A 16,689-nucleotide genomic window follows, 5' to 3' on the forward strand; every position below is an offset into this window, starting at 1 on the left:
TGTCCGTTTTTGCTCGGTATTAGGCGATCGTGGGTCGCCGGGGGATATCGAGTCCAACCGACCTGTGGGCACGCTCCCGCAGGGTGCAGCAGGACCGCAGAATGTGCTTGCCTACCTGCAACTGCACCTGCGTGAGTCGCCATACAGGCACAGCGATTCGCGCACGAGAGCTGACCTGCAGCAGTATATCTGCGTGAGCTGGTTGGCTAGTGGTAAAACAATACTTTTTTTAGTTCTGATTTCAGCTTTAAGCCAACCAGCTGTTCTCCGTGTAATGACGTTTATACTTCCTTACATAAATTTGAAACACAATACTACAGGCAATGTTTTATGGCTCATTTCTCTGGAATAAATGTTATAAATTATAATTATTGCCATAATGTTAATTACTAAATTACATAGGGAAGTGAAATATTTTCCTTGACTTTAAGTACAGTCAAAACATTTTTATTTTTTATTTTGGATACAGTGATGGAGTTATAACTCCTGCTGGGCTTTTTACTGCTATTCAAGTCCTCATTCCTCATTTTCTGTCCTGGTGACAATGCTTTTACCAGATGAGGGGAAACAGGGACAAAAGACAGCAATACAAAGCTGACAGGAGTTCCAGCCTTCTCCTACAAAAAGCAGCCTTTTTATATACGTATGCTCTTGGAGATGTAGGCCTCATTCACATTGGGCGTACCAAAGCGTATGCCTGTGAAGGGCTGTGTTTACATGCACAAGGATAAACAGGTGTTGCCTGTATCTCTGCGCAGGCAGACCCATTGATGTCAACTGAGATGCACGGACACAACCATTGCTCCCAATTTGACATATGTCTGGGAGAGGGTGCGTGTGGTTCTGTGTCCCTGAATGCACACCTGTGTGGGTAAACATGGTTCTTTCAAGGGTGAACGCTTTAGTATGCCCTGTGTGTTTAACCACTTCCATACCAGGCACTTACGCACCTTCCCGCCCAAGCCAATTTTCAGCTTTCAGCACTGTCGCACTTTGAATGGCAATTGCACGGTCATGCTACACTGTACCCAAACAAAATTGGCGTCCTTTTTTCCCCACAAATAGAGCTTTCTTTTGGTGGTATTCGATCACCTCTGCGATTTTTTTTTCTGTTTGCGCAACAACTAAAAAAAGACTGAAAATTTTGAAAAAAAAATAAGTTTTTATTTTTTTCTGTTAATTTTTTTGTAAATACGTTTTTCTCTTTCAATTACGGGCACTGATATGGCGGCACTGATGGGCACCAATGAGATGGCACTGATGGACATCGATGAGGTAGTACTAACGGGCACAGATGAGGTGGCACTGATTGGCGGCGCTGGTATGCGGCACTGATGGGCACTCATAGGCGGCACTGATGGGCACACATAGGCTGCACTGATGGGCACACATAGGCGGCACTGATGGGCACACAGGCGGCACTGGGCACTCATAGGCGGCACTGGGCACTCATGGGCGGCACTTATGGGTGGCACTGATGGATACTTATGGGTGGCACAGATGGGCACTGATATGTGGGCACTGGGTATGGATGGGCACTGTGGGGTGGCACTGATGGACACTGTGGGGTGGCACTGATGGACACTGTGGGGTGGCACTGATGGACACTGTGGGGCAGCACTGATTTTCCCAGGTTGCCAGTCAGTGCCCATTTGTGGGCACTGATTGGCATCTTTTTTATTTTTTTGAATGCTTTTTTTATTTTTTTTCAGACTTTTTATTTTTTTGCAGGCTTTTTTATTTTTTTTGCCCACCCTGGTGGTCCAGGGTGGGCATTCCTGGTGGTCCAGTGTGGCGATCCGAGGGGGGGCTGCGCTGATAAACAATCAGCGCGAACCCCCCCTGTCAGGAGAGCGCCCGATCGGCTCTCCTCTACTCGCGTCTGTCAGACGCGAGTGAGGAAGAGCCATCAACGGCTCTTCCTGTTTACATCGTGATCAGCCGTCATTGGACACGGCTGATCACGTGGTAAAGAGTCTCCGCCGGAGGCTCTTTACCGAGAACGGAGATGCAGGGTGTCAGACTGACACCCCGCATCACCGATCGCCGCGCTGCGCGCCCCCACGGGCGCGCGCGGCATGAAATCCTGCAGGACGTTCTGGAACGTCCTGTCAGGATTTCAGAACCACTTCCCGGACGTAAATCGGCTATAGGCCGGGCGGGAAGTGGTTAAGAACTTTCTGCCCGTAAATACAGTCCACTTCCTGTTTCTTGTCAGGTAAAAAACCTAAGCTTATGACAACATCATGCGTAGCTCTCACTCTTGTGAGTTTGCCAGAAAGGAGGGGGGGTGAGTCATAAGAGGGCCAATGACAGCTGCAGAGATGGAGGTGTGTGTCTGTGTAAATCCAGGAAGTGAACAGGCAGCAGCTTCAGCTGCCCACAGTTAAAATGGATGCAGCCAGACTTAGTGGAGGGAGATTTCCACAGTATATTTAGCAAGTACAGAATCACAGTGTATATAAAATACTATGCTTCGGAATGGCAAAGATGTTTTTATTACAAATTATGTGAGCAGACTGCAGTTCCCCTTTAATTGCTGAGAGGATAGATTCCAGTCAATATTTTCACTGAAACGGGGACTGGACTGTGGCCATTGAGAAAGGAAGAGGTCCCAATGCCATTGTGAATAAACAATGTCCTATCGCTGGTGTTAGTGGGAGGAATTGCCACCGTTTGCATCATTGGGAGAAATTGTGGCCTATCATTGGTGTCATTGTGCCCCATTGTTGGTGTCATTGGGAGGAATTCTGTCCCTTCCCTGGTGTCATTGGGAGGAATTCTGTCCCTTCCCTGGTGTCATTGGGAGGAATTCTGTCCCTTCCCTGGTGTCATTGGGAGGAATTCTGTCCCTTCCCTGGTGTCATTAGGAGGAATTCTGTCCCTTCCCTGGTGTCATTGGGAGGAATTCTGTCCCTTCCCTGGTGTCATTGGGAGGAATTCTGTCCCTTCCCTGGTGTCATTGGGAGGAATTCTGTCCCTTCCCTGGTGTCATTGGGAGGAATTCTGTCCCTTCCCTGGTGTCATTGGGAGGAATTCTGTCCCTTCCCTGGTGTCATTGGGAGGAATTCTGTCCCTTCCCTGGTGTCATTGGGAGGAATTCTGTCCCTTAGCTGGTGTTAGTGGGGGGAATTATGTCTCATCGTTGGTATCAGTGGATGAAAATAGTGCTCCAAGGCAGCGATTCTCAAACCAGCCCTCAAGTACCCCCAACAGGCCATGTTTGCAGTATTTCCTTTATCTTGCACAGGTCAATGTCTATGGCTTGGTATTTTGGACAGCTATTTTATCTAAGAGAAATTCCCAAAACATGGCCTGTTGGGGGTACTTGAGGACAGGGGGCCATATTCTGAGTAGAGTTACGACGGAGTATCTCAGGAAACTCCGTCGTATCTCTCTTTTTTGACCCGCGTATCTATGCGAGTGATTCCTAGAATCATTTTCGCATAGATACGCTGAAGATCCGACATGTGTAAGTCACTTACACTGTCGGATCTTAAATGTAATTCGCCGCCGGCCGCTAGGTGGCGTTTACGTTCAGGTCTCATTTGTTTATGCAAATGAGCCTGATACGCCGATTCCCGAACGAATTCGCGTTGCGTAACCGTCGCTTACGTCGTGTGCGTAAGCGTAAGGTTACCCCTGCTATATGAGGGGTAACCTTACGCCAGTCCCACGTATGCCATGTTAAGTATGGCGTCGGGTCCGCGTCGTCTTTTCCCGTTGGGTACGTCGTTTTCCTAAGTCGTTCTTGAATACGACTTTACTTCAATGACGCACACGTCGGCGTCATTGACGTTTTCCGCTGAGAACTGGAGCATGGGCACTGGGCTATTTTTTGCCCGGCGCATGCGCAGTTCGATCGAAACGGGGGCGCGCTTAATTTAAATATAAGCCGCCCCCTTTGAAATACGCGGGGATACGCCGGGCCTTTTACACTACGCCTCCGCAAACTACGGAGCAAGTGCTTGAGGAATACGGCACTTGCTCCAGTAAGTTGCGGCGGCGTAGTGTAAATGGCTTACGCGAGGCCGCCGCAGAATATTGGAGAATCTGGCCCAGGGTTGAGAACCACTGCTCCAAGGGCCGGATCAAAGCAAGTAAAGGGCCACATCTGGCCCTCGGGCTGCAGTTTGGGGACCACTGGTATAGTGTATAATGTGACAACACACACACTATATCAGATTTGCATACAGCAGCATTTTGACTTGGAAAGTAATTGGAATCCTAATTAGAATAAAGAACATGTATAACTGCAAAGTCATCTAGTGACACATAGCAAGAGTGTTATTTTACCACCAGTACGATAATATTTGTATAGACTGGTGTCATTAGAACCTGCTCACATTTCTGCTGCTTGTTCTACAGATAAACTGATGACGGAGACAGAGGAGCTGTGCTCAGAGCGCGAGCAGAAAGAGGTGACGTAACCCACAAATCAATGAACGCCTTGATTTCTTTAGTCTGTAAAATTTGAGTTGTTACATTAGAGACATTATCTGGTTGCACAAATTATTTACAAAAAAAAAATAAAAAGAATTGTTTTTAGGCATTTAAAGGACTGGTTTACAAAAGCAACACAAATGCTCCCAGTCCAGTCAATAGAGTTAGCTGTGCCATTGTCAATTGTGTCCTATGGTTTACTGCACTTTGTACATAGATTTTTTGCATTATAAGTTAAGTCTGAATGGAATCACTTAGGTTTTATTGATACATTTTGTGGATAATCTTTCTTTAGGAGCTAGAGAAAATAAATCAGGTCTTGGAGACTGAAAAGAGCCACTTTGAAGACCTTGTGCAAGAGCTCAGGGTTGAACAAGAAAAAATAAAGCAGTAAGTCTGAGCTGGATATTTTTTTCTTTATGTTAGTGGTCAGTCCTCAATGTGTCCTCTTACATGAGTTCTCAGTGTGTCTCCTTATATTGGTAGTCAGTGTGCCCCCTTACTACACTGGTGGTCAGTGCGCCCCCATTTTATTATGAGTGAAATCCATGTGCAGGTCTCTCTTTCACAAGTAGATAGTCATGGGGCCAGATTCACAAAGAAGCGCCTATCTTTAGGCGGGCGTAGCGTATCTCAGATACACTATGCCGCCGTAACTTAGAGCGGCAGGTCCCATATTCAGAAAGAACTTGCGCTCTAAGTTACGGCGGCGTAGTGTAAATGGGCCGGCGTAAGCCCGCCTAATTTAAACTAGGCTGGTTGGGGGCGTGTTGTATGTAAATGATTCGTGACCCCACGTTAACGAACGGCGCATGCTCAGTATCACGTTGAATTTTCAAAGTAAATTACGCCCGCTCAATGCTTAGTCGACGTAACAATAACCTACGCCCAGCCTCATTTACGGACGACTTATGCAAACAAGTAAAATACGACGCTGTTCGGACATTTCCGACGTCCATACCTAACATGACTTACCCCTGCTTTATAAGGGGTAACTTTACGCCGGTCAGACGCCTTACATAAACGACGTATCTTGATACGCCGGGCGCACGTACGTTCGTGAATCGGCGTATCTAGCTCATTGGCATATTCAACGCGGAAATATACGGAAGCGCCCCTAGTGGCCAGCGTAAATATGCACCCCAAGATACGACGGCGTAGGAGACTTACGCCGCTCGTATCTAGGCAAAATTCAACGTGAATCTGATTCTAAGAATCAGGCGCATAGATACGACGGCGCACATTCGGACTTACGTAAGTCCTTTGTGAATCTGGGCCATGGTGTGTATATTGGTTTCAGAAAAGTACTTAAAGAGGAAGTAAAGCCTCCGTAAAAATAAAAATAAATACACCCTGCAAGACAAAGGCATAATGAGCTAGTATGCATAGCATACTAGCTCATTATGAATTACTTACCTGAGATCAAAGCCCCCGCAGTGGTCCACGTTCGCCTCCTCCATCGCCGCCATCTCTCCCAGAGTGACTTCTGGGTATCGATAAAAAAAAAGGGGGGTTTTGGGACTTTGAATGAGAAATATGTAAACATATACCGTATTTATCGGGGTATAGCGCGCTCCCGCATATAGCGCGCACCCCTAAAGTTGCCCGAATTCCTGTGGAAAAAATATGTTTTGTACTTACAGTTTTGGTGTCTTGCGCGGCGTCCATTGTCGGGTCCGGCGTCCGTCTGCGGCTTCGTGTGTCCTCTTCGTCAGGTCCGGCGTCCTTCTGCGGCGTCCTCCCCGCTCGTTTCCCGCGCCGAGTTTGAATACTGCGCCGACATATACCGAGCGCAGTACACTCGTGTATCGTCGGGCAGGCTTGGCAACTCTCGCGCTGACGTCCTGTACGCTCAGGACGTCAGTGCGAGAGGCGCCGAGACTGCCCGAAGATACACGAGTGTACTGCGCTCGGTATATGCCGGCGCAGTATTCAAACTCGTGGCGGGAAAGCGGGTATCGGCGTATACCGCGCACCCACGATTTTGCCCTGATTTTCAGGGCAAAATAGTGCGCGGTATACGCCGATAAATACGGTATCTCCATATATCTCCATTCCTGTTATATGTAGAAAAAAAGGCGAGGGATTGGGACTTTAAATGAGGTATGCATGAGAGGACAGTGTAATATGGATGCGTTTATTTATCTAAAACACATAGAAGAGCATGCGATTTCAAATGTATACATAGTAGTAAACATACATGGCAATGAGCATATAAAAAGCATGATGCAAAAACCATAAACATCGTATAACAACTTGTTCCTCGCATTATAAAAAAAATCCTCATAAAATAGAAATATTAAACCCGACGTTGGTCCTGCAACTGAAACATGTAGCATCTGTGTAAGCCCGATCCCATTTACTAACGCCACACTCAGTGCACCTGCGCCATTGTCTATAGTTTAGTGCTTTTAATAATTTGTAAATTGTGCTGATTGTTAGTGAATTGCAGCTATTCATTCCTATTTTCTCATTTTTGCTTTAGTGAGCTGGAGCTGACCGTCCACTGTATAAAGGGGGTAGGAGAGGAGAAACAAGAGCTATGCAGCCTCACCCAGCACCTGCATAGGACAATAGAGGTGAGCCCTGCACTGGATCAATGTCTAGATTATTATCATGATAATAAATAAGTGTGGCACGTGCAACTCTTAAAGGGAATGTACAGCATGTAAAATGCAAAAGAGATCAGCTCGGCATAAAGCAATTTATCAAGTTATTTTAAAGTTCTAAACTGCAATTTTCCATGTATAATTTTTGTTTATATGTAGCACCCTCCTATTTAGGCCGGTACTATACATATACATATAATTATTAGTTTTGGCTTCTGCTGTAATCACAGGAGCGGAGATTGTTTGGTTTGATCTGCTCAGAGCTTCACAGACTGAGAGTTTGATTATTTTTCCCTGCCTTTAGAAGTAGTTTCTAGAGCTTAGGGTGGGTGGATTCAAATGTCCAATCTGAATATTCTGCTGGACGTAGCCAAGCCCTAGCCAAGGTGTACCCAGATGGTGCTAGGTTACTTTTATATAGTCTGGAGTCTCCAGGATTTTGTTGCCCCGACCCCCCCCCCCCCCCCCCGTGGGGATGGATTTGTGAGCTGAGAGGAGAGGGACTGTCAGTCTCTGGAAGCCTATGAATTGAATGCTGGACCACTTTGCAAGAGGCTGCACCAGGGTCGGTGTTACCACTAGGCAAACTAGGCAGCCGCCTAAGCACCCTGTTGCCTAAGGCGCCCGGCCACTGGTATTCCTACTCTCTTCTCTCTGCAGCAAGCAACCACGTCTCAGCATCAGCAGGCAGCTGCCGCACCGTTCACACATAGTGTCAGAGGCGCAGTAATGGCGGAAGACTGTGTCCCGACTCCCGAGTGAATGGAAGCAAGCAAACATTCATTGATGGGCGCTGGTAGGCTGCATTTGATGGGCGCTGGTAGGCTGCATTTGATGGGCACTGATAGGCTGCATTTGATGGGAGCTGGTGAGGCTGCATTTGATGGGCACTGGTTAAGGCTGCATTGATGGGTGCTGGTTAAGGCTGCATTGATGGATGCTGGTGGGGCTGCATTCGATGGGCGCTTCATTAAAAAGGTGGGGGTATACATGGGCAGGGCAAAGGGGGTGGAGCCAAGGGGGGCAGAAAATGAGGTTTCGCCTAGGGCAGGCATGTCCAAAGTCCGGCCCGTGGGCCAATTGCGGCCCTCGTTCCAGTTTAATGCGGCCCCACTGGTAATTTGGATATATATCTTTTGTGGCCCCCAATGAATCCCTGAGCACCGCAGGTGATATACCGTATTTATCATTCTGGCAGGTTTCGGAGGGGACAGGGAGGGGGGCCGGACGAGTCCTGTCAGATTACATACAGGAGAATCTCCTGTTTACTCTGCGGCATTTGTAATAGGAAGTCCTGTCTCCTGGGCTGGCATTGGACGACTGTTCTGTCTATCATAGGAGGCGGGACTTTGTATTAAAGAGGCTGCTGAGCGAACAGGAGATTCTCCTGTATAATCTGTTTGCACTTGTACCGCCCGCCCTCCCTGTCCCTTCCAAGGCTGCAGATGGACTTGGATCTGGCTGCACTGATGGCAATGTTGAGGCTGCACTCATGGCACTGGTGAGGCTGCACTGTTGGCAATGTTGAGGCTGCACTGGTGAGGCTGCACTCATGGCACTGGTGAGGCTGCACTCATGGCACTGGTGAGGCTGCACTCATGGCACTGATGAGGCTGCACTCTGGGCACTGGTGAGGCTGCATTTATGGGCAGTGACCCTTATTTTGCTTCACAGTTTATTTTATTTTACCACACACAGCCACAAAGGCAAGAGAATTCTTGTTGGGCAGAGTATTTGTTAATTTGCATTTAGTTTTAATGGTCGGCCCTCACACATGTTCACTTCATCAAATCTGGCCCTCTTTGAAAAAACTTTGGACATCCCTGGCCTAGGGTGTCAAACATCCTTGCACCAACCCTGGGCTGCACCTATGGACTATCTGTGTCCCAGGATCCAGTGAGTAAAGCCTTTATTTGTGCTCATGCTACTTTATGGTCCCCAGTCATGAACTGTGGACTGTTCCAGTCTGCCATTACTTGTGCTCATGCTACTTCATGGTCCCTAGCCGTGAACTGTAGACTGTTCCAGTTTGATATTATTCGTGCTCATTCTACTTCATGGTCCCCTGTCGTGAATCATGGACTGTTCCAGTCTATCTATACTAGTGGTACAGTTGCTAAGCAAAAAGTATCCTCTGCTAGCAATACGTTTCATTTTGGAGTATCCTGTATCACCCCAAATACCTTGGAGTGAGCTAGAGTGAATGGAGTGCTGTTGCTGTGTACCTGGTTGCCTCTGCACTGTTGGGGATAGAAACTGTCCAATCTACAGTGGCTCCTTTAGGGGTAGCGCTACATATATACAGTATATACAAGGGAGCAGATATGCAGTATCTCGCAAAAGTGAGTACACCCCTCACATTTTTGTAAATATTTTATTATATCTTTTCATGTGACAACACTGCATAAATGACACTTTTCTACAATGTAAAGTAGTGAGTGTACAGCTTGTATAACAGTGTAAATTTGCTGTCCCCTCAAAATAACTCAACACACAGCCATTAATGTCTAAACCACTGGAAACAAAAGTGAGTACACCCCTAAGTGAAAATGTCCAAATTGGGCCCAATTAGCCATTTTCCTCCCCGGTGTCATGTGACTCATTAGTGTTACAAGGTTACAAAAGATAAGCACTCATATTGCCACATCCGTAAACTTTGAAGGGGGGGGGGGGGACGGTGCTCAAAGAGTTACCTTCGGGCCGGGCTTTAGAGGCATGGAAAACAATGTGGAAGTTTAGAAAAATAAAAATGTATTGAAAAATGTACATGTTCAAATTTGATAAAAATCATATAAAATTATAATATTTGTACAGTGAGCCCTTGTGCATCAACACGTTTCACTGTTGAGCTTCTTCAGGATACAGTCTAGGTGTAAAAGAAGTAACAAAAAGAAAGAGAACGAGTCTCACTGTCTGAAACGAGATATAATCAAATTACACATCTGATAAAAAAGACATCATACAATGTCATTAAAAACATTATTGGGTAATTTCCCCTCACTTCGTGTCAGGAAAGAAAGTGATAGGAAATCTCCAACAGAGGTATGGGCAAAAAAAAAAAGTTTTAGTAAAATGAAGATATGTTAGATCCCCTGACAATGTTTTCCATGCTGTCTCTGCCCTCATATCGGTGCTGGTGATTCTCATGTCGTCCATTTCTTACACAGGCATCACGGGAACAGGACATGAGGTGAAATATCACCATTGGTGTCACAGACAGGCATAAAAACCTGAGAGAAATCTTAACTCTTCCCCACTTTATCCAAAACAGAAGAAAACACTTTTGGCTGGAGCTAGGCTTTAAAAAAACCCTGTCTGTTCTCTATAGAAATTAAAATATCAGCTTACTGAAGAGGTAATAGGCCTCTGACCCCACTATCCCTCCATTCCAGTGCTGCAGCTGCCTCTGGCTTTCAACACTTCAGCTGCCACCATTTTAAATTCCTTTAAAACACGACCGGATACTCAAATGCAATAAATTAAATATCCTAAATCACAACGTGCACTTACTAAACATCCGTTATATCACCAGCCATAATATCTTATATTACTCTTTTTTCTTGCGCTTTGTTACTAAGATATTTTAATATTTCTACCTTTCGTCCTAAAAATCTCACATGTGTGAAGCCAATGTAAATGGCTGCTTTATGAAGACTGCTTTTATTGCAAGGTGAGACCCATCTATGTAATCATTGACAGGAGCTGTCTGTGGAAAAGCAGAGGACCCTCGCCATCATGGAAGCCAGCCAGGATCCCCGCCAGTCTTCAGCCAATTGCAGTGAGCATCCTAGAAAAGGTCTCCATAGCAGCCTGCAGCAGATTGAAAGCAAGATGCAAGTGTTACTGGAGGAGAAGCTTCAGGCTGAAACCAGGTGGGGAAACTATACTGTGCTTCAAGACTTGTGACACGTGTTCCAACGAACCCAAGTGCTGGCCATATCCAGGTAGGGTTGCCACCTCATCCCTTTAAACCAAAACACATTTTAATTACACAGGTTCTGAGGCTAATTTAATGCAAATAAGGCACCCAGTGAGTTTAATTACCACCTTAATCAGCCACAGAACCTGTGTAATTAATATGTGTTCAGTTTTAAAGGGATGAGGTGGCAACCCTATATCCAGGCAATGTTTGTGGCACGTATAATTACGTTCAATCACAAAAATTATGAAGCAGTTCAAGCGCTTGTGTTGACTGACTTGTTTGTTATAAACAGGTTTTGCATGGGATAGCAGACGGGAATAACCTTAACACTTTAATAAATAAATGAGTAAATAAATAAAAGACAACAGACCACTGTTGGATTTTAAAGGCCGCGGTTATTTAATATTGGTTTCAAAATAAATAAGCATAAATGTAAAGCATTAAAGCTAACCTAGACACTACGGCTCAGGCTGCCAACACAATTACCCAGCTAGCACACTAGTACCCAACTTCACAACAGATCATTTTCATAATAAATAATCAAATAAATATGAGCATAGCTAGTCCCCCTTTGCTGTTAAAAAACCTTCTTTTCTCTCTTCTCTTTTTTTTTTTTTATATAAAGCAAAGGTGACACTACCACATAAAAAATAACCGCGACAAGGTATCATCTGAAAATAGGGGGGGGGGGGAGGGTGGGAGGCGAAGAACACCACAGCTCCAAGTCTTCTGAGGCGAATGAGCCTGGGCTGGACGGAACCCGCTTTAAATAGCCCAGAAACGGGCTAAAAACCCACTGGTTCTGACTAGAACTGACCCTTCCCGGGCTTTCTGTCCAGAAGCCCAGGAAGGGTCACCCAAAGTTCAAAGAGCCCGCCAAAATTCCCCCAGAAAGGTCACCTGGGGGACAAATGACTAAATTTATTTTTTTTTTGAAAATTTCTGTTTATTGAAGGTTTTATACACATACAACAAAAACATTCCTTGGCACACCGCCAAGCTTACCTATCGGTCAACATGACCGGGAACATATATCGCAGATGGCATATTCCCCAACAAACCAATCCCACCCCCCCCCGTCCCCCCCTACTCAGTTCCCCTTCCCCACCAAACCATAACTGAGGACATATTTAGCAGTAGCACTTCCCCTCAGTGGTACGTCACAAACATTATCCCCGATGCACCTGAAATGAGTTCCCCCTACAACTTACACATGTATCAACCAGATTCAATTATCCTTCCCCTTACCCAACCGTTTGGTCAGATTCATACCAGGCCCTCCACACCTTCTCGAATTTCCCAACACATCCCCAAGATAGGTACGTTGCCTTATAATATGGTAGCATTGCGTTTACCAAACCTTTCCAAAAAGCAACCTCCTCCCCTGGACTCCTCCATTTAAGCAAAATAGTTTTCTTCCCATAGAACAACAAGATACTCAATAATGTTCTGTGAGCCCTAGATGGGACCACCTCCTCCACCAGGCCAAGTAAACATACACTAATTTCCCGTGGGACAGGTACCCCCAAAACCCCTTTCTATACAGGCCGTGACCCCAGTCCAAAACAATTGGATCTGGGGGCAACCCCAAAAGACAAATGATTAAATTTGAACTGACCTTTCCCGGGCATTCTATTCAGGCCCAGGAAAGGTCACCCAAAGGCTACTAATCCATTTTTTACACACAGGGGAGAAGGGGGGAAGAAACCCCCCCCTTCCCAGGAGAAAACTACTGTCACCCGTCGCTCTTCCATGAGGAAAAGGGTGCTAAAATTGCCCCTTTTCCTGTCATTCTCATACAAGTCGGTAGAGGTGCAAAACTCACTTCAAGCAGGTCAAATGCAGGTCAGAAGGTGGTCAACCGCAGGTCAAATGCAGCTCTTAGGGCTCATTTACACTGGCTGCAAGGACTACAGCTCCTTTGAAAAGTAATCTGAACTTGGTAAGGAGGTGCCTGGGGCATGGTAGCAGAATGGCCCTATTTACTTGAGTGCCTGATGCTTTTAACACAACCACCAACTTTCTACCATCAACAGCTTTGATTGTTTCATAGCGTTGTTATAAACTGTTGGTAGAAGGTTATCTTGATTTCCTGTTGAAATTGCCACACCATTGCCTGACTCTATAGTCAGCTTAAAGCGGGGGTTCACCCTATCGACGGGAAAAAATATTTTTTTTTTATTTTACCTTAAAATCAGGCATTGTAGCGCGAGCTACAGTATGCCTGTCACGAATTTTTTACCGCCGTACTCACCTTGTAGTCGTCCATCGAAGATTCCGGGGAATGGGCGTGCCTATGGAGACGGAGGATGATTGACGGCCGGCTCTGGCGCGTCACGCTTCTCCGGAAATAGCCGAAATAGGCTCGGTCTTCACGACGCGTGCGCATAGCCTGTGCGCAGGCGCCGTGAAGAGCCGAGACCTACTCCGGCTGTCTTCGGGGAGAGTGACGTGCCAGGGCCGGCCGTCAATCATCCTCCCTCTCCATAGGCACGCCCATTCCCCGCGGGAGCCGGAATCTACGATGGACGACTACAAGGTGAGTACGGGGTTAAAAAAATCGGGACAGGCATACTGTAGCTCGCGCTACAATGCCTGTCTCGATGGTAAAATGTGTCGGGGGGGGGGGTGAACTACCGCTTTAAAGCAGAGTTCTAGGCTAAAATCCAAATAGGTCCTGAACAATAAAGCCGACGGGACTCACATATGCACAGTAGAAAACCGGCTGTGAAGCCCGAAGGCTTCACTGCTGCTTCCCCTTACTTGAAATGGCGGCGCCTGAACCCGAAACCAATGAACGAATTGGCTTGGGATGCCGACCTTGCGTGAACCTTGAACAGAAACCTAAGTGTGCTTATATTAAACCACATTAAAAACATCCAATATTCTGTGTTTGGTGTATTGCTTTTGTCTTGTGCCTTTAATTCAGGATTAAATAGAGTCATTTAAAATGAGGTCTATGTATAAAATATTCACTGTGCGAATACCTCAAGCATTCGCACAGGCATCAGGAATAATTGCCATATTGTGTTTAATATGTTTATTTCTTATGATTGATAGCTCCATTTGGTATCCATAATGAAGCATTTTTCTGATGGAGGTTGAATATCTCATTATGGCCCCTAGATGGAGCTGACGATTATAGGAAATAAACATTAGATACAATACGGCAATTACTCAGTAACAGCTGTGCAAATGCTTAAGACATTCCAACAATAAATCTGTTATAAATAGACCCTGAATGTATGTGTAGGGGTACGGGTAAATTTAGTTGTGCTGGGTGGTAGCCACCCTGGCTAATTTGTAGTGTTTTGTTGGTCAAATTACTTTTCTCCAAATCCTGTTTAGCTGTGGCTTCTCCCTTTTTGTCAGTATGTGACACTGTTGCCTTTGACATTAGTGTGATGAGCTACAGTGCATTCATTCAGGTTATGAATAAACATCCCCTTCTCAGCCAATCAGATTCACCGCTATGAATTCTGGGAAGAGGTATTTATTTGGAGCGAGTCAGGTGATCGAGGCCAGGTGATCAAGGTCTTTCTGCCCAGGCTGCAGTCTGGGTGGATGTGTGTGTGAGGTCACCTGTGGCCAGGTGACAAATGCACCCCGTTGGAGACAGGAGTGCACCGCAAAGTAGTGAACCTAATAGCCGACTGCTGCAGATGGACAGGAAACGTGAACCCAAGATTCCCCAGAGCACAGAGTCTAAGGTCCAGCAGGTTTTCACCAGAGCCTCTAGTGGTGAGGATGGCCTTCGCTGCAGCTGAACCCAGGTCGCGACCCCTGGGGTCCCCCAGGTCACACTCCGTAGGGAGAGAGGGGAAGCAGCCACCGAGAACACAAGGGATAGTGATGGGTAAGCCGAGGTCGGGACAACAGGCAGACAAGGGTAACCACGAACAGGCCAAAAGTCAGGGAAACAAGCAAACAGGAGTAGTCAGAGACGAGCCAAAATCGGTACACAGAAAGGTTAACTTAGCACACGGCAGACAGAAACTCAAGCTACAAACAAAGTTGAACAGCACTGCAGACCTGCAGTGCAACAGTTAATATAGACTTCCTGGGATGGCCTGGGGTGGGACCATACAGAAAGGAGAGATGATAAAAAGGCAGCCAGAACAGAGTCAGGCCTCTAATGAACACATGGAGACAGGTAAACGGCCTGACTTTATTGCATATCCATGACAGTGTGTTAAACAGCTTCTGGCTGCTAGACCTGAAGTCTAAAGCCTATCCAGGTGCTCTCCTGTCTGCTAAGCCTATCTGGGTGTTTGAGATTATGCTGAGAAAAGCCTGCTAAACATTCGGAAACAATTCTAAGAGGGATGGAGACCTGAGATGAAGTACCAGAGGTGACTCTTGCATGGACTGGGGACCCATGGAGAGCCTGGGAAAGCATCAAGATGGAATCATCCATAGAATTCCTACACCTTCAATGAGTTACGCTCAGTTACCCTAGGAGACAACCTATTCTACGAAGTACAGATGTGCTGGTTCAGCTTAAAGGCTCCTTTCCGGTACTACTGTCTACTTTTTCTCACAATTTTTGTCTAAGGAGTCTGCCTATCTGCTGATCGTTACTATTTTTGACTAAGGCTGTCCTGTGCCCTATCCCCTCTCTCCCATATTTTTCCTATTGTGAGAGATAAACTTCTGTTTCTTTAAACATAAAAGTGACTGGCACCCAATTTCTATATTGTTCATCAACCACAATGCCTAGTAACCTGCACCCTGAGGAGTTATGTCGGCTCTCCCTGCTTCTGGGGGTCACCACCAAGCCCCTGGAATTGTAGGGTAGGTGCTACATATGTAAGCCTGTGTAAATACAAAAACCTCTAATACATGCATTAACACAGTTATGAAGTGGAATGCATGCAGAAACAAACCCATGGAGATATTACACACTGACATCACTATTGGCATACGCAATGTAATTTAACAGCAGAGTATTCTGTGCATCATATAATTTGAACGCATTCATCATTAAAGCTGAATTATCACATGCACATTAAAAAAATACCAATGAACACAGCTATATATTTATTAAAAGGAAATCAATAAATGCTCATATTTACCCAAGATCCAAACATTTCTGAAATGGAGCTAATTGAAAAAGGTGTGAATCTTGGGTGAAAGTTGTGTGAATCTTGGGTGAAAACTCTTGCTGTTTATTCATAAAAATGTTTCATCATTCATCCACCTGTCTTGATAAGATCATCTGACTGGAGGAAATTCACCAACATATAAACTTTTATGGGAAGCCTGGCCACTGTAATCCAGTTTACATGGTGATTACCAAAGAAAAATGTATGAAATCTGTGCGTTAGCAGGCACGTTACCCATGGGAAAAAAATCTTATAACGTTAAAGCCCTGTACACACGATCGATTTGTCCGCTGAAAACCCGACCGATGGACTGTTTTCATCGGACAAACCGATCCTGTGTGGGCCCCATCGGTGTAAAAAAATAGAACATGTTTTAAATTTTTCCTATGGATAAAAAACCTATAGAAAAATACGATCGTCTGTATGGAACTCCATCAGTCGACTTGATTCTGAGCATGCATGGATGCATCCATGCATGCTCAGCATGCATGGATGCATCCATGCATGCTCAGAATCAAGTCGACGCATGCTTGGAAGCATTGAACCTCATTTTTTTTCCGCTCGTCGTTGTGTTTTACGTCACCGCGTTTGGACACGATCAAATTTTTGA

At 45.8% G+C, this 16,689-nt stretch overlaps 1 protein-coding gene across 1 annotated transcript in view; it reads left to right on the top strand.

Annotated features, from left to right (window-relative positions):
* PLEKHD1 (pleckstrin homology and coiled-coil domain containing D1) overlaps positions 1–16,689 on the top strand; it is a 50,537-nt gene that overhangs the window by 14,403 nt on the left and 19,445 nt on the right. Inside the window, exons 6-9 of the mRNA XM_040332629.1 lie at positions 4,369–4,421; positions 4,739–4,833; positions 6,929–7,022; positions 10,752–10,924. Coding sequence (XP_040188563.1) covers positions 4,369–4,421; positions 4,739–4,833; positions 6,929–7,022; positions 10,752–10,924 — 415 coding nt within the window. The remainder of the gene's footprint in view (positions 1–4,368; positions 4,422–4,738; positions 4,834–6,928; positions 7,023–10,751; positions 10,925–16,689) is intronic.

This window comes from Rana temporaria, chromosome 13, assembly GCF_905171775.1.
Source record: "Rana temporaria chromosome 13, aRanTem1.1, whole genome shotgun sequence".
NCBI lineage: Eukaryota > Metazoa > Chordata > Amphibia > Anura > Ranidae > Rana > Rana temporaria.